This window comes from Diabrotica undecimpunctata, chromosome 5 (assembly GCF_040954645.1).
Source record: "Diabrotica undecimpunctata isolate CICGRU chromosome 5, icDiaUnde3, whole genome shotgun sequence".
Lineage (NCBI taxonomy): Eukaryota > Metazoa > Arthropoda > Insecta > Coleoptera > Chrysomelidae > Diabrotica > Diabrotica undecimpunctata.
Genome location: NC_092807.1, coordinates 141,553,464 through 141,573,517, shown reverse-complemented (window position 1 = coordinate 141,573,517; position 20,054 = coordinate 141,553,464). Strand labels below are relative to the sequence as shown.

Genomic DNA, 20,054 nt, shown 5'->3' with positions numbered 1-20,054 from the left:
AAAGTGCAAGAGAGTTTGGTAATATAGGATTTCTATTTTTTAATCCATTTTCTAATGTTTTTTTTCAGGTATCCCATATTCTACATTAAAAGATAGACTAAATGCCAACAATGCTTGTGCAGCACAACTAGGTCGTAATCCTATATTTTCCAGTGAACAAGAACAGCAAGTGGCTGATCGCTGCATCTATCTGGCGAAGATGTTCTATGGTCTAACGGCCACTGATTTACGAAGAATCGTCTACGAGTTTGCGGTTAAAAATAATATTAAAAACTGCTTTAACGATGACAAAAAAATGGCCGGTAAAGACTGGCTTCAAGCTTTCTTAAAACGGCATCCAAATCTTAGTTTGAGGAAACCCGAGGCAACCAGTTTAGGGAGAATTTCGGGTTTTAATGCTGAAAGTGTAGGCCTTTTTTTCAAAAATTTAAATATAGTCCTAACAAAATATAACTTTCAAGCCTGCCGTATATTTAATGTCGACGAGACAGGTATTACCACGGTGCAGGTGCCATCCAAAATTATAGCCCCAAAAGGTGTCAAACAACTGGGAAAAGCTGTAAGTTGGGAGAGAGGTCGAAATATAACTGTGTGCTGCTCAGTAAGTGCATCAGGGATATATATACCACCGATGTTTATTTATCCTAGAATCCGAATGTCAGATCAGCTCAAACGCAATGGACCGGTAGGTGCCATATATGAATGCTCGGCCAAAGGCTGGATGAATGAAGATTTATTCTTGATTTGGCTTAAGCATTTTAATAAACACGCATCTACTTCTAAGGACAACCCAGCATTGCTGTTGCTTGATAATCACAGCAGTCATTGTTCTTTATCTGCATATAAATTTTGCCGTGAAAATGGGATCATTTTGTTATCGTTTCCGCCCCACACGTCACATAAGCTACAGCCACTAGATCTGACATTCTTTGGGCCGCTAAAATCTGCCTATTCAAGTGAATGTTCTCTCTATATGAGACGAAATGTTCACCAAAAAATAATACCATTTGATATATCGGAAATTTTCAATCGAGCATTCGTTCATGTAGCCACCATGGAAAAAGCTCAAAAAGGCTTTGAAATAAGTGGTATTGTTCCATATAGACCGAATATTTTCACGGATGAAGATTTTTTGCCTTCCACCCTTTCTAACATTCCCGCTGTCGAACTACAACTTCCTGAAGCTAATATTACTCCCTATACCTCCAAACCAAATCGAGTACCTTCAAAAGATGCAGTCTTGGAAATAAATGAACCTGATGTTATTCCAAGTACATCAAAAGTCATCGAAGCTCAGGCAGATGTCGCTCCTTCATCATCAAAATCGGAGCTTATAAACGAGAGACAAGGAGATATATCTATTGAACAAATGACACCGTTGTGCGTAGTGAATGAAAATAAATTAAAAAAGAGGGGTAGAAAATTAGGCATTTCAAAGATTTTGACGGCAACTCCAGAAAAAAAAGAACTGGAGCAGAAAGAGAATAGAAAATTACAGAAGAAAGGAAAGCAAAAACTTCCTGTCAAAAACGTCAGCAAAAAGGTAAAACGCGCCACGAAGAAAGTCAAGTTTGACGATAGTTCTTCAAGTGCTTCATCCCACGATGAAATGGAAATTTGCAACGATCATAGTTCCGATGATCCCAACAGCGACATAGAAGAAGAATGCATGTATTGTGGTGAATATGGAAAATCTGAAATGTGGTACAGATGCGGAGTTTGCCATAAATGGGCGCATAAGGAATGCAGTGGTTACGATAATCACAAAACTTTTGTATGCGATTATTGCAAATAGAGTGTAGTTTTAAATGTTTTTATATTCGTTTTTTTTTAATTAAGTAGTTCTTTGAATATGTTTTTTTTACATAATAAATATATAGATGTTGTTTGTGAGCAAATAATTATTTTGTGTTTGATTTTCATATAATGTAACCCTGGGCGGTATTATACCATCACAGGGCGCAATTACCCGCATGGTCGGATAATTCCGCCTGAGTGTAGGTTTGTGAATATAAATGTAATACTCCGCAAAATAAAATAAATCAACACTTTCAGGCTTAAATAATTAGAAGTCGATAACATGACTGTATTTTGACAGTTGAAATTCTGTTTCAAGACCTATAGTTTTTGTTTAATTCAACCAATTGCTTAAGTGGGCGGCAATACCCGCACTTCCCCTATATAAGTATTTTACGAAATTATATTGACTATTTTTTTATTTTTATTATCCAACTATGGAATATATCATGTGTCTCACTGTGTACTAGTAACATATCTCAATGTGTACCGGAGGTGGTACACACTGAGACATGTGCAAGGTGGTTTTTAAAGTTACATAACCTTTTTGAATTAAAACTACAGGCCTTTATATTTGTGGAAGTGATACATAAAATACCAAAAATCATATTGGCTGAAGCTGTCAGTTCTTATCGATGATTAAAAAAATAATATCGCCAATAATTCATTTTTTTTTTCTCACTGTGTACCACCTTTACCTACACAAAAGCTAAACGTTTTAACGAAGTCAATGCTAAGAAGTCCAAACGGGAATAAATGAAAATATTAGTCCTAGAAAAGAGCCTGAAAAGAGAACATTACTCACTGAATAAATGTATCATTCAGACTTAAGCAAGTACAGATTTACTGGAATGGAATTTCCGTTGCTAGAGCCCAATCGTCAAAACTTATAACACGAAATTTCGATTTTAAGCTTTAGTAATAGTCCAGTCCAGTCGTCAGAGAGTTGACCCCTAAAAATCATACGAACAAGCTGAATTTTTCAGAGAATATTAATTTTATGATCCCAAAAAAGATGCAAAAATATTTATCACTTTTACCCTCGAGCTTTCCCCTAAAAACTCCCTGGTAGGGGGGTTATAATGCAAAAAAATCGATTTACCAAGAATCTGAACGCCGCAGAAAAAAATATTTTCATTTCTAGAGATCAATCTTTAAAGCCTATGACATGAAATTTTAACTTTGAAAATCACGGAAAATGCCTCCAAGAAGACGGATTTGGGTGTTGTTTATAGCATTAAAATTTATAACATTTGGTTCTTTTGAAAAACGTACTAATGTAATTGAAAAAAAAAAAGTTTTAAACGTTTTAGATCGTTTGCTATGTGAAAGTTTAAATCTAGCGTTTTTAAGCATATTTTAAATGCCCCACATTTGTTGCTAAAACTCAAAACTAAAGTTAATGCTATAAGTTTAGAAGGATGGGCTCTGGTAATTTGTTTGGTTTCTAAAATTTGATTATTAAAAAAAAGGATTATTAACAATATGTCGATGACTGAAAAGTAAATTAGATATTCTATAATCATCTGATTTTTGTAAATAGACATACATATTATGTACATCACTTGTTGATAGCTTTTTTATAGTTCTTCCTTGTATTTTCTAAATTTATATTGTATCTACATCAGAACTCAGGATGAAGGTAGTTTTTAAAAGAGTATGGATACAATAATATTGGAAGTTTAAAAATATGAAATAACCAAGGAATTGACAAAACACCTGGCCTGGCCCACTCTGACAGCCGTAGCCGTATATCAAAAGGTCGCACATGCATCTATTTTTTATGACCAGAAATATTTTTATATCCTACTATGACCTTGATCAACTAATTACATAAGATAATCATTCTTTCCGAATATTGTACTAAACAAAAATTCACCTGTAAAACATCTTTTATTTTTTTAATCATAGGGTACACGGCCAGACGAACGCATTAGTAAATAGCGCAATAGAAAGTGGAAGTGAGATAGATACGTCTAAAGAGTTTTGTTTTTGATTGGCTTAGAAGTTTACAAATGCAAACAACGCCGTCTAAAGATGAAAGATACAGTTTTGAACTCGTTCGAGTGAAAGAGATAACATGGTAGCTGCGGTTGATTGTATCGTGTGCCAAATGAATAAATGCAAAACGTAAAAAGCATCGACGGACGTCGTTCATCGAATATTGTAATAAAAGAAAGAGAAAAGGGATTATAATTGTCGGTGAGTCTTGCGTTAGTGTATAAGCTCAACACAAGGCCACGCCATATTGAAACGAATCAGTTGTCTGTTAATTTTGGCCCGGGGTGAATTGGTGTCTATCGCGCTTTTCAATTTTTCGTGTTTTGATAAAAATAATATTTTTCAAATTTCTTTGATAATGACCCTACCATAATGTGACATCGATTCTAATGCAGATTTTGGGAAAAGTTTTTATATTTTCGTAACAGGTAGAAAGATGATTTTTTATTCAGAAAAGTGTATATACATGCAGGAAGATAATCGATTTGTCAACGCGAGTTTAGATTACAATTTCGGTGCACTAATTGACCTAAGGTGCGTTCAACCATCACTTCATAAATGTACCATGTTTGGTGTCGTTGGAAGCGGCTTTTTCTGATTTAAATTGTGGTTAAATTTGTTTTGATGTGTGACTTTTCAGTGTAAAGCAAATTGTAAACAATTAAAATAGTGGATTATATCACGTTAATAATTGAAGAAAAACTCGATGACTTGGAACCTACCTACTGTATTTCATAAAGGTTTCTTTTGGGAATGGGGTTATCGTACATGCCGATTATCAACATCTTTTGATAATAATAATTAGCAACAGTAGTAGGGGGCATGAATTTGACTGAATAGCCTAGCATTCATATAATTATTTTTTCGTTTGATTGACTGCTAATCTACATAAATACTGTGATTTCAGATGCGTGGACTCTATTTTTATAAAAATAATTTGAATAATTCGTGCAAAAGGTGATAGTTCCTTTTTAGACTTTTATTGGAAACATGGATGTCGATGAAACTGTTGTAGATTTGAGTATTAGGTGGGTATTTTTTAGGAAATAAGAAATGTAATATAAATTATAAACTAACTTTGTTGTTTATCTCTATTATTGATGTATAACTGGAACGAAGCATAGCACAATTTATTTTAAGGAATTGTAAGTAAATAGTTTTCAACAAGACTCTTCACAAGTAATTAAACATAGTAATAAGTTTGTTTATATCAAGCAAAGGAAAATAAGTGAAACTGGATTTATATTTTTGTTTCTTTTTGATTGACATATTTGTGTCTAAGTCTATAGACACTAATAAAAGACAGACACACAAAGAGATTAGTAGAAGGGGTTATGTGACATTTGTTTACATTTTGTGATATTGTCTAAATTAACATCCCAGGAAGAGGATTGCCGCCAGCAAGTTATTAAAGGTATATACCTATTCAACTATTTTCTGATTATTAAACTTATGAAAGACATCTACAGACATATAACTTTAAAACTAAATGTTTTAGGATATTCATAGTTTAACTTACCTTTTCTACTTGCCTTTTTAATTGTGACTGATATTTTTACACTTTTTTAAAGTTAAACACATTATCAGTATGTCAAGGCTTTTATTTATGTGCTAATCAAAACATTGTTATACAATTTCCAATAGTTGGCCTAAATATATTGTATAGACATAAATAACTTTCATCAATTATCAATTGAACAAAACTAATATCCAAGCAAATATTCCCTCCAAATAATGCTGTTGGATTTATCTACAGGTTTTTATATCCAACACATCACATTGATTTTCTTGTTTCCACAATTTATTTTGTTATTTTTGGGTGATCATGTCTGAATTTATGTAATCAAACATTTATTTTGTATTTTTCTGATATGCTGTACTCATTTTTTGGAACCCTATTTTTCTGATTGCTGTGTGTGTGCAAATCAGAATTTTTTTTACATCTAGTATAGCATCTGATCCAAGTCATTAAATCTTACTAGTTCATCTAGTGTCAACATTGATTATTTTGATACTTCACTTGGGAACAAATGGGTATTCATTCACGGCTTTGTTTGCCAATTGCTACCTGAAATCTATTGTCTTTGTATGTTATATATTTCTCCATGTGCTGTTTTATGCTCCTATTTTGGTCCAGAAGATATGACATTTGTACAAAATATAAGCAACAAAGTAAACAGCTAAGCCAGTGCATCTACTTCGATAGTTTAAAAAATATATTAATGGTTCTAAATATAGAAATTAAGGAAGTCTGAAATATATTGATGAAAATTAAGCAAGCATTATGCAGTAAAAGACCTAAGTAGGAAGACTGAAGTAGGATTAAAAGTAGGGCTTATAAGATGTGTAAAATGTTGTTTATTAAGTATTAGACAGAGTGGCAGTCATAGCTCAATGACTAGGTATTGGCCAGGCAGCCTGGGTTCAATGTATTTTTTCAATTTCTAATTTAATTGAGCTGCCATTGTGCTTTAGGGGCAAGTAAAGCCATTGGTCCCTGCTACATAAGTAGTCTTTAACACTAAAACCTGAGCTAGGTTACACAAATGGAAGATGTACTATAAGCCAATTGACTGCAGTATGTTATAACAACAAATACTTAGCTTCCAAAAAAGAAGGACTTCTTGAAATTGTCTATATGTCTGTGTTATAATTCTTGAAATAAAAGTCCTGGAGTCTCGAAATTTGGTACAAAGATTCCTCTTAGTCCAAGACAAGACCCTTATTGAACTTAGCATTAATAGGCCAAAGATCACAAAAATTATAGATAACTCCTGATAGATAGCACATAGTCTTGAAACTTGGTATATTGTTCCTTTAGGAGATAAGTATATAGTATGTCTGTCAAGTCCTTCTGTACACCCTTCTATAAGTTTACTGGTAGTAGTATGGAATCATCACAGCAAACCTTCTTCTTTGGGTGCCGTGTCCGTATTCAGACATTGGCCTTCATCATGTTTACAATTTCCTGAAACCTTTCTCTGTCAGCTGCTGCGCGAAATAATTCTTCTACTGTGGAACCACACCATTGTCTAATATTACGCAGCCATGAAAGTTTCTTTCGACCAATCCATCTCTTTCCTTCCACTTTTCCTTGTATTATAAGGCGAAGTAGATGGTATTTAGGTCTTCTAATTATATGGCTGAAGTATTCTGTTTTTCTCCTCTTTATGGTGTTTATGAGCAGACGTTCTGAATTGATCATTTGAAGAACATCTTCATTGGAAGTGTGCGAAACCCACGATATCCTTAGGATTCGTCTATAGCACCACAATTCGAATGATTCTAACTTGTTTAGCATTGTGGTTTTTAACGTCTATGTCTCACAACCATACAATAGGATGGACCACACATAACATTTCAGGACCTTCTTACGAATATTCATCGACAGGTTTCTATTGCATAAAACTGGTTTCCAGGTTATAAAAGCCTTACGTGATATTTCGATCCTGGTTATTATCTCTTCATCAGAGTCAAAATTTACATTTAACCAGCTGCCAAGGTATTTGAAATGATTTACCCTTTTGATCTCCATTAAGAGAAATCAGACCTTGATCTATATTGACCTTTCCAACTGCCATCCACTTTGTCTTTGAAATGTTGATTTTAAGGCCTCTCCGATAACTTGCTTCACTGACTAGATTTAGTAATGTTTGGAGATCTTGTAAATTTTCTGCAAGAATGGCTGTATCGTCAGCGTATCTAATATTGTTGCTTACTTCTCCACCTAGTCTTACTCACTCTTGTCTGTCATCCAAAGCCTCCCTAAAGATTTCTTCAGAGAAATAAATTTCTTCACAGCAAATAACCACATGGAAAAGGTAGTAAGAGACATTTGCATTCTCCATTTATCAGAATAATAAGTATGTTGAGTAAGAAATAAGTTAGTAATGGCTGTTGAAAAAAGAAAATTGTAGTTCATTAAACATAATTTTCCTACTTCAATCTTAAGAATAAAGAATTTTTATACAAACCATTTTAAGAGTTCAAATCTCATAGTTAAGTATGCTTCTTTAACTTGATCGCTACAGGCAGAAGTAAATATGATGGTTGGGAAAGTATACAAAATATTTTTAAGGCAATTATATGTCAGAGAATATAATTCTTATCCATCTTAAGTATACTTGAGAGTTTTAAGTTTGTATCATTGGAAGTGACAGAAAATGCCGGTGGCTCTGTATATTTTATTGTAAATGGCTTAAAAAGAAGATGGACCATTTATTAACCATATCAATTTTTTGGCAACTAAGGTTTACCTGAGGCTCCATTTTAGAGGGCTGTTTTGGACTAGCCATGTAGACTTCTATCCCATAAATAATATAATAAAGCAATGCAATTTATTGGTAAGAAACAATGGTAGAGATATTTTTATCACCAGTATAGATATGTCAAGGTTACCACCTTATACTACTTCTGTATTTTAAAATGTTTTCTTTTCTACTTAGATGTAGGTGCCTTCTTTATTCCCTTTAATCTTTTGCTGTGGAAGCTGCCATATGGCATCTTATTTCTCAGTCTGTGTGAATGGCGCCATTTGGGATTATCTGCGTAATGCATATGCTATCAAAAATTTATTCCTTATAGGAGAGTGTTCTCAAATAAAGTTTCACAGCAAAAGTGTTAATATTTAATTTTTTTTTAATTACACTTTATTCTATAAAATATGATTGTTTTTGAAATAAAAAATTATGGGCCAGTTAGTATAATTAATGATACACCAAAAGTATTCAGTAATATACTTAATAACTGATTGTATAATTATCTTCCTGAGTTGCCTTATTGTTGAACAACAGTTAGGAGTTATAGCACTGTGCTGAATCTTATTCACTACTGTTGACTTTCTGGTAGAAGCCTTGGAAATTGGTGAAGGAGTACACTCTGTTTACATTGATTTTTCCAAAGCCTTCGACAGGTTAGGTTTAATTCCATCTCTTATTGATCCAACTTGAATAGTTAGTAATGAATGGCTCTGTGTTTCTGAGTTATTTACAGGTTGTGTTCTTTGTTCCATTACTTGTATACAATAAAACAAAGACTGTACAAATCACTTTGAATGCAGATATTTTTAGTACAATACTTTCATTTGATTTTTAATTCATGTCCCATTTTTACTCATAAGATTAAATTTGAATCTTTACCTGATCTGTTTAGACCAAGGTGCATTATTTTCACTCATTGTTTGAAATTTATGTAAAATATGAGTCATCTTTTAATTATAGACTAAACAAATACCTAAATACTAAAAGGTAACATAATTAATATGTTATCTTTGGTCATTATAACAAAACATAATGGTTCTTTTGCTCTTATCATTGTCTTTAATTATTATAATTTTTTAGCCATTAAAATATGTTTATGAGTCAGTTGTTAAACAGAGAACTACATTTCATACTAAATTCTTTTAATTTTATTAATAGTTTTAGGCATTAAGTTCTGCTATTTGTATTTGCCTACACAGTTTCCAACACTATTTATTTATTTATTTATTTATTTTCAACAGGCTCCTGCCCAATAAGATTACCAATGGTTACAATAGTTATATTCCAATATACTATAAATTTTCAATGTACACCTATCTAATACATTTTCGATGTACCTACATTTGACATTAATCACATAATTTAGTTTTACATATCAAAATGATGACTACCTATTCCACAGCCAATCAAATAAACACATGCCTGAGACCAGAAATGGATTCGGAATAATATTTTGTCTAATCTCTTTTTACAGAGAAGTACATGTAGATCAACTGGCTCAAATAGCTCAGGACACAAGACTGTAGAATTAATTATGCCATAAAGCATCTTTTCATCTTTAATTATTAATTGTCAGTCATAAAATGAGTGAATACCAAGTTGGGCTTTAATTTGATCATAATTTACTTGATTTAATTCAAAAGGTATACCCTGTTTATATGCTACATATTTCAAGAACTTGTGTTAAAGTGTCTCAATTTTTGATATGTTAATATTATAAGATCGTGACCATACACAAGAACAATATTCTAGATGAGGTCTAACTAAAGAACAATATAGTAATTTAATCGCTTCAATATTCTAAAAGTCTCTAGTGCATCTTTTTATAAGGCCAATCATTTGTAAAGACTTAAAGATGATTGACATAAAATGCGATTCAAATAAAAGTTTAAGAGTCTAAATTAATTTGCAGATCATGAAGTTCAGTAATCCAGTCAACAAGAATGTTCTGTACATATTATAATTATATTCCATTGGGTCTCTCGATCATACAAAAGAAACAGCACGACACTTGGATGCATGCAGGGCCACGAGATTCAACACTCACTTAACTGATCAAGATTGTGTTGAAGATTAACACAATCTTCTGTATTATTAATAATTGTGTAGAACTTTAGATTGTCTATAAAAAGAAGAAGTGAACTGTGATGGAAGCAATGGTGTATACTATTGATGAATATGTTAAATAACAGGGGCCCCAAATGAGAACCCTATGGGAATTCCGAATTAGCTTTAATCATTTTTTTTTTAAGTGTAAATATTAAAATATTGTGGTTGACCCGATCAAATGCCTTGGAGAAATCAGTATATAGTGCATGTACCCTACAGCTGCTCTCCAAAGCCTTCATGAGGAAGTCCACAAACACAAACATTAGTATATTACATTTGGTTGATCTGCTAGATTCCCAAATACAAATTGTTGGTCTACTAGCTGTTTTTCAAGTGAAGCTTTAAGATAGTCACATACAAAACATTTAAATAATTTTGGTATTGCACTACTTACACTAATGGTCCTGTAATTATTCACCAATGACTTATCTCCGTCTTTAAAAATAGGTGTTAAAAAACTATTTTTCCAGCATTCTGGAAATTCAGCTTTATTTAAGGATAGATTAAAAATGTGTCTGGATAATATATAACAACAATTCTTGAGAAAGCTGGGAGGCAATCGATCAGGACCAGGACCCTTATTTGCATCCAGTTCTGATAATTTTAAATAAATATCAGATATAGTTATGTTGAAACTAGTCAAGTTAGTAAGACCAAGTGAAGGTGAGTCACTGGGTATGATACATATTTGAGTGGAATAGATTGTAGAAAAATATTCTATAAAAAGATTTACAATATCTGGTCTGTGACTGGATTCAACACCACTATACCTCAACACAGCGGGCAAGGAGAGCTTATTTCTCCTTGAATTCATTCACAAATGACCAGATCCCTTCAAATTATTTCCTAGTGATAATTCTGTTAAATAAATATGATTTCTGTAGCTTTCAGCTTTTAACAATTTACAGTTGGACCTCAGCTAAGAAAAAGTGTCAGATAATCCAGAAGTGATTTAGATAAAAGATATTTTTTGTGAGCCTTCTTTTCTCTACTATCAGGTCCTTCAACTCTGAAGAGAACCAAGAAGAGAATCTATGTTTTGAATACATTTTAGGGGGATAAATAATTTTATACCTAAGTAAACTATATAAAACTATTTACAATTTGATTTAGTGGTTTTACTAAAAATAAATTATCCCATCAGAACTGTGACAAAAAATCAGTTATTTTCACATAATCAGCCAACTTAAAGTCCCTATATAAACCATCACTAACCAAACCACTATCATTGGGGCACCTCAAAAGAGCCCCATCTCCCTTGGAGACAGTTACATCAGCGTCATCAACCAGCACAAGTTGAGAATATTACTAGTTGCATTCACAATAGTGTTGGACTGAAACAAATTGTGGTATGCACATATACCAGACACAACCTACAAGGCTTCAATTTCAGATGCTATCTACCCAATTTATTCATAGAATTCTCAGATATACCCAGATTTCAAAGGCTTTAAGTTTTTTTAGAAGTGTACGCATTAAAATCCAACCTTTCTCACCATATAAAAGATTACACATACTTAATAATTATCTTACTAATCTAATTTTCAGTCTCAAAGAATATACTTGTCACATAAGATTTTCTTCACTTTATGATACAAATCCTTCTAATTTTTGGTTGACAAAAAAGGAATGTGACAAGGGAATTATTTTATGAACTCTATTTTTTACAATATACAATAGTTATGACAGACATGTTATCTATAAACAAAAATATTCCTTTTGTATGGTAAACTACTAAGTATAGGTAAACTCCCTCTCAAATAGCTCGGGAACATTAATAAAAAAATTAAAATATTTAAAAGTTACTAAAAATATCGATTTTTCTACTTCCGTTGTTTATAACTTTAAAAGTCATAAGCAAAAAGTCATAATGACATAAAATAGCGACAATAAATTTTCTATAAGGTGCGGTTGGTTTTAATTGTTTTATTACTGTTGCTGCAAAATTACAATAAATACAAAAAAGAGGGGGAAACAAGCCTTTTCTTATTCAATGTTTTTCAACCACTTAGAAAACACTTAGGACCTTTATAATTCGTTTAGAAAATCTTTATAATATACTTACTAAAACACTGCTACAAATTAAGATTGATTAAACAGATTTTGCATAATAATTTTGCAATCTAAATTAAAAAAAAAAAGAATTTTTTTAAAATCTTGCACAACAAAAATGGGCCGTATAGAAGTTTGCCATTTTTTCCCTATAAAAACGTACTTAGCCTATGTACTTTACTACTATACTATACTAACATACTTTATGGAATTGAAATCGGATTATTTGGATGGTCTCAGGAATGTTTTGAAGTTATAAACAATTTTTCGGATTATAAACAAATATAATATCTCGGTAACTATTAGCATAAGTTAAATTCAGGAGACAGTGGAAAAGACTCGGTAAGTCGTTTCTTATAAAAGAAAAAAAAGTTGAATTAGGAGCAGTGGTTCCTGAGATATAACCGGTCAAAGTTGACCGGCATTTGTGACGAAGTTATAAACAATAGGATGATGATAATCTTTAAAATACTACCTTTTTCTTTCGGAACTCTTTCTCGTTAAAAAAATTCATATTTTCAAGATATTTATAACATATACAATTTCAATACAAGTTCAATTTCATGAAGTATGTTATAGTCGGTTCACAATTTGTTGATAGCTCACTACAAGTTTAACCCTAATTAGAAAACTGAAATACAGAGAGGATAGGTAATACGATATAATAGTAAAAACCAACCTAAAACTGACGGTTTAAGACATTTTCGACTAACCCACCTTATATCTGAAGGAATACAATACCTTATAATCCTATTACGGGGGTATTTTGAATGGTTAGAGATGAACGACCAGTGTCGTAGAGTATATGATTGAAACATTTATTTGAACTAAATAAATATATTTTTTAAATTGTACTTATGTAAATTGTATTTTTTAATAAAACTTATTTATTTTATTCAAAAATAAAAAGTTTCTTGCCATTTGTAAAAGATACATTTATTTAATTAAGGAAAAAGGCGCCAAATGTCGCCTGGCAAAATTTCCAATGTGTTTTAAATGTATCCATTATTTTCGAATCCGGAGAAAACTAATAAATATTTTTGAAAAATTTAAATGCAGAATGAAAGATTACATTATTACTCAGGGCAGAAAGTCCCTGAAAACTTCTACAATGTTTATTTTAATATGTTATGTAACAGGGGTGAAAATAAAAGAGAAAATATAGTATAATTTTTAATTGAAAATATTGCATGCAAAAGAAACTTTTTATTTATTCTAAAAAATATTTCATTCTGCCTTTAAATTTTTCAAAAATGCTTTTTAGTTTTCTCAGGATTTGAAAAAAAATGGATACATTTAAAACACATTGAACATTTTGACGGGCGACATTTTGCGCCTTTCCCCTTTAATACCTTACGATTACAACTACTATTACTTACCTTATATAATTACGATTAGAAAACTATTCAAATTCAAAATAAATAGGATCAACTTCGGAATCCGAGTCGTCTTGAGGGTTAATAATCTCTACGGTCGCATCAATTATGTTATCAAGATCCCACATTTTTTGTTCTTCTTCTATTACATGTCTTACTGCATTATTCCAGTTTTGTTTTGTAATATGTTATAAAGACTCGTATAACAATTCACGTACAGCTTGTATTTTATATGACGTATTTTTTCTAGCCACATAACTTTTCATTTGTGCTCAAATGAGTTCAATTGGATTTATTTCGCAGTGGTAGGGTGGAAGTCTAAAGACTGTGATGTTTCGCCTTTCCGCCATTTTGTCAACTACGTATTTTTTGAACTTAGATTTGTGTTGCCGGGCAATTTTTAAAAGTTCTGCTTTTACCATTCCATCTTCGTAAGGCAGATACTTATTCCGCAGCCAGTCAAGAATATCCTGTTTCTTCCACGCATTCGTTAGAAGTCTTTCTACTAGTCGTGAATGATAAGGTGCATTATCTAATACTATAATTGAATTTGTTGGTATGTGTTCAATCATTTGCTCAAAATACTCTTCGAAAACATCAGCTGTCATCTCCTCGTGATAGTCTTTTGTGCTTTTGGAATGAAATTCCAACAAACCATGCTTAACAAATCCTTTTTCAGTGCCAATGTGAGAAATTATTAATCTACTGCTTTTACCAGAAGGTGGGGAGATACCAGTAGACCAACCTTCCATAAAGGCTTGCCTGGAGCTTAATATATTTTTATCTGACCAAATTTTTTTTAGAGTATGACCTGAGTTTACCCACGTTTTATCTTTGGTAGAAGATGGGCCTTTCTTCAACCCGGAATTTTCGTATGAATCTTAGATAATTTCTTCTCCAACATCATCTTCTCCTCCCGGTCAATCAAAAGTGATTTTCGGTCTGATTTCTCCCACCGGAAATTTAATTCTTTTAAAACTTGCCATAATTTAGTTCGTCCGATATGAGGCAAATCCGGGTCGTCTCTAACTTCTTGTAAAATTTTGTTTAGGTTTGGTATTTCTTTTTTGAAAAAAAATCCATGAATTTTCCTTCGAATACCATTTTTGGCAAATTCATCAATTTCAATAGGTTTTTTCCCTCTCTTTAAGTTTTCGTTTGTGTTTGGGTTAGCTATACCGTGTTTTTTTCTTTCTGATAGGAACCTATATAAAGTTGACTCTCCTACGCCAGTCATGTTGGCACAACTTTCGACTATGTTGCGAACAGTGTTTGTGGGATTCTGAGAAACCAGAGCATCGTGAACATTCAGGACAATAGTCTTCTCTCTTGGTGAATAGACAGACTTACTGACTGTACGCAACAGTACCGGTGTAAAACTTGATGATGAAGCCATCACAAACAATCCAACAAAACGAGCACGAGCGAAAGGTACGCATATGTTCGTAGGTATATGGAATAAAAAATCACTCACACACTGCATATAATTCGCAAAAGAAATATTCGAGACGCTAATTACTGCCGTAGACGCGGAAACACCGACGAGCCGTAAATTACATGCGATCAAAAACGTACTAAACAAAAAAATTGTTTTCGTTCGTAATAACTTTCACCCTTTCACTGAACCCTTTCAAGTTAAGTTTCGAATATAATTATATTATTAAAAATCTCGGGAATTCCATCTTAATTATCGTGGAACGAATAGTACCTTCGGATATGAATTCCAGGTTTTCTAGTAAAGTGATTAAACGCGAAGATTAGTATTGAAATATCCAAAGAGATAAGGTATTCTTATTTTTATTAATATAACATAATAACCAACATTAGTCGTGAAAGTTTTAATTGTTTTTTTGCTAAATATATTAGTATTAAAATATTATCAATATTATATATAACAGTATTAAAACATTTATTATTATTTAATGAATAAACGCCTTAGGAACGCCTATGATTTACGACCGTTTTATGAGTTTGAGGCATATTTCGTGCTCTCAACAATTTGTGAACGAAGAATAGATAGGTTATAGGGTTAGATAGGATAAGTACGTTTTTATAAGTAAAAAAATTGGCAAACTTCTATATGGCTAGTTTTTGTTGTGCAAGATTTAAAAAAAATCAATTAAAAAACAATTTAGGTTGCAAAATGATTTAGTCTAATACCGTTAAAAGATTGGGAGGATTATTATTGACCGAAGATCGTTCACAATTTCTTTCTTAAGATAATGACCAGTCTTTCCAGTCAGACATCTTTTATAGAAGAACACTCAATAACATCAACTGAAGTGAAAAAAATCTTTAGAGTAATGAAAAATTGACGAGATTGAAGACCTGCAACTCCTGCAAGTCTCCTAACTGAACTTTTAAAGTATGGACCGGACTCGCTACTACAACTACCACATCTACAAATGAATTTTATTGACATTTGTATGACTGTTGACTGTTTTACTGTGTTAGTTATAATAAAGATTTTCTAAACGAACATGTGTTTCTAAGTTTCTGAATGTTCTTTTTTCTAAAAGCGGTTTTAGGCAAAACAGTTTGTCAATATAAGACCTTCCCACACGGAAACCACTTTGCTCGTTCTCACCTGTAACTTGGAGTTACGGGTAACCAACATTCTCAGAGTTTTTTACACTTAAACCTCTACAGTTACAGCTATAGTCTTCTTCTGTTAAATTTTTATGAATGTTTGATACGAATGGTGTTTTCCATTCGGGTGGCAGTGCTTCGCCTCCTAAAACGCAATTAAATACAGAAGCGAGTAGTTGTAGTAGCGAGCCCGGTCCATACTTTAAAAGTTCAGTTAGTAGACTTGCAGGCCTTCAAGCTCGTCCATTTTTCATTGCCGTAATGATTTTCTTCACTTCAGTTGATGTTATTGAGTTTTCTTCTATAAAGATGTCTGACTGGAAAGACTGGTCATTATTTTCAGAAAGAAATTGTGAACGATCTTCGGTCAATAATAATCTTTCCAATCTTTTAACGGTATTAGGCTGATATGAACTTTTTCCTTTCTATTTCTTAGGGATTTTATTGTTCTCCAAACTTCGCTTTCTCTGCTAAAGCCTTTGTTCTGGTCTATTTGTTTACCCTTATTGTCCCATGTTTCTCATTTTTTGCCTTCAGCACTGCTTTTTTGACATCGTACAAAGTTTCAAGACTCTACGTTCTCCTCTAACCGGAGTTATCTGTAACTTTAATACCTTTGACATATTGATCCTAAGATCAATACGGTTCTTCTTCGTGTCAACCAGAACGTGTGTATAAAGTTTCGAGACTACGAATTTCCATTTAAGAGTTATCGTTTAGAAGGACAGACAGACGGATGGACATGCAATGACCCAATATCAAGAAGGATATGTCGAGTCTACAACCCAGATGGCTGTGTCAAAAACGAAATAGTTTATAATATAACAAACAGAAAAGAAATAATCAAAGACATCGAAGTACTCAACAAATTTTCAATAGGAAGCGACCACAAATTAATCCGACCTAAGATACTATTAAATGAAAAATTGGAAAGAACAAAGATGATCCTAAAAACCAGAAAAAAGAAATGGATTCCCCCAGAAAACAACGACCTGTATGAAGATACACTAACCAGACATATACAAAACTCGCAAGATGAAATATATGTAAATCAAGCAAATGATGGCATAACGAAGGCTCTTAAAGAAACGGAAAGTGAGTACTGCCCGACTGTTCTGACCCATAAAGAAAAACTAAACTAAGATACCAAAGAGCTATTAGGTAAAATAAGACAGCTGACGGAAAAATACGGCTCCAACTACAAAACAATGAAGAAATTAAATAAAGATATCCACCGGTCAATCCGAAAAGACGTAAGTAAAAACAATACAAGAGAAGTAACTAAAATAATTCAAGAAAACAAAAGTTTTGAGGCGAAATACGAACAACATAGGTAACAAAAATATGTACAAAATAAAAAACAAAGATGAAAACATTACTACTGGTAGAACCAAAATCCTTGAGGTTGTCGAATCATTTTATCGCCAAATGTATGAGAGCACCGACGAAAGACAAGATCAGCCCCTGCCCAGAATCACAAACCAGAGATAAGAATTAAAGCCAGAAATACCTCCATACGAAATCAAAACTACACTTTCAGAAATGAAAAGTAACAAATCCTTGGCGATGACGGAGTAGTGATCGAAGCGATCAAACTAGGAGGAAATATAATTATCCAGGCTTTGGCCAAGCTTTTCACCGAATGCATCTACCAAGAAAAAACTCAAAAATGGAACAATACAGTCATTATTTTATTACACAAGTAAGGAGACAACAGATATAAAACACTACCGTCCTATCAGTTTGGTTTCACAAATATAATATAAACTTTTCACAAAAATTATCAAAAAAGATTGGGCCTAGAGAACAAACTGGATTTAGATCGGGATACAGCACTAACGACCACTTATTAGTGATAAAGAACCTGATACAGAAGTCTGCAGAATACAACAAACCATTGGCACTGATATTTGTCGACTACGAGAAAGCTTTCGATACCATATGCCATCAGAAAATGTTAAAAGCATTGACAGAATGTCGAATAGACCATCGCTACACTAAAAGAATCAAATACAATCAAATACAAAATGCCACAGCTAGCGTAAGACTATCTGAACAAGAAACAAATAAATTCTGTATACAGCGAGGAGTACGGCAAGGAGACACCGACTCTCCAAAGCTATTCACGACGCTTTTAAAATTTACTTGTAAGAAGGCACATATGAACGAGCATGGTATAGACGAGCAGTCATTTGAGATTTGCAGATGACATCGTCCTTATAGCCGATCGTATGGATGATGTAATAATAATGTTTGAAAAATTATATCACGCTTCGTTGGAGGTCGGACTAAAGATTAATATGAAGAAGATGCAAATAATGACTTATTCTGGTGCTAAATCGAAATATTGCTGTTGATGGAAGGGATATTGTGCAGACTACATCGTATAAGTACTTAGAACCTGAAATTCGGTTGGGCAGAGATAACCAGGCATGTAAGCTCTCACGTCGCATAGGATTACCCTGGGCAACGTTTGGTAAATTAAACTAAACCGTATTCATTTTACAAATTCCCAATTGTCAATAGAAGCACAAAGGGTTTGTGAAAGCCAAACAGGGTCGTACTGATGTGTATCATATGATTTTTAAAAATATTTACTTTTGAAACTGTTAGTGTAAGAATTTCTTGAAATTTAATCATTATATCACAATTAAACTAAACTCTAAAAAATAACACGACCAGTAAATAACTTAACAATAACTATAACATAAATATAACACAATATATTAACTTAAAAATCAACACGATACAATTTGAATTTAAAATGCTGGCAAGTTGAGATCTGTAACATGAGAATCTGTCTGGCTTAAGGTAATAAATTATATTTAATAGCCTCTTGACGAATGAGACGGCGAATATCAACACGTGCTCATATTTACAGATGGGAATTTGCTAAATGAATGTACTTTATGTATTTAAATCGGATCTACACATCTGCCTCAAAAGGAAAATCTTTGATCAATGTGTGTTACCTGTACTCACTTATGGAGCGGAATCATTAACACTCACAGAAAAGGTAGTGAATAAGAATCGCGTGACTCAAAAGGCTATGGAGCGCCAGATTTTGGGTGTCTCTCTGTGAAACCGAATCCCAAACAAAGAAATATGTCGTAGAACAAAAACAACAGACGCCATCGAAAAAATTGCATTAATTGAGTAAAATGGAATTGGGCAGGTTATCGCCAAATATCAGACATTAATATCTGATATTATTGCGCCAGATTATCACACAACCGATGGACAAAACGTATTTTAGAGTGGAGACCAAGACAAGAAGCAATACGGAGCAGAGGACGCCCACCAACTAGATGGACTGACGACCTGAAGCGTGTTATCAATCAGTGGATGCAAGCCGCACAAGACAGAGACAGATGGAAAGAACTGAGGGAGACCTATGTCCAGCAGTGGACGCATACAGGTTGATGATGATGATGTCGAGTTTACAATAATTATGTAATTATTTAAATAAGCTTTAGTTTATTTCTTAAACTAAAACTATTGTATAAACATAATCAGCTTAACCTCAGTTTTATTTTATTTCCATTAATGTAATAGTTTAAGTGTAATAAAGTGGTTTGTTAAGTTTCTCCAGTTTATTAATTATTAAGCACCCGACAGGTCCTTAATAAAATCTTGTCGTTGTCCGTTTGTCTATCCGTCTTTACATTGATCACTATTGAAGGAAAAATCCTAGACTATTGAAATTTGGTATACAGTGATGAGTGTCTTACCACCCGGCAAAATAGCGGAAAGGATAGAAGACAGATTAAGTTGTGAGATAGTACGAGATAAGGCTAGTTATTAGACGTGTCTATTTGACTTCAGTCATAATTATACGGATGACCTCGAAAATATTTTATTTTAATAATTT

General features: G+C 32.8%; 1 protein-coding gene across 3 annotated transcripts in view; it reads left to right on the top strand.

The window, feature by feature from the left end:
• The first annotated feature begins 4,018 nt into the window (after positions 1–4,018).
• The window catches only part of simj (transcriptional repressor p66-beta simjang), a 60,052-nt gene continuing 44,016 nt past the window's right edge, over positions 4,019–20,054 (top strand). The window contains exon 1 of one of the 3 annotated variants that reach the window (XM_072532874.1): positions 4,019–4,826. In XM_072532874.1, coding sequence (XP_072388975.1) covers positions 4,789–4,826 — 38 coding nt within the window. In that variant the 5' untranslated portion in view covers positions 4,019–4,788. Of the gene's footprint in view, positions 4,827–5,101; positions 5,213–20,054 lie in introns of those variants that run through there. The other 2 variants (XM_072532875.1, XM_072532876.1) reach the window with 2 other exon arrangements.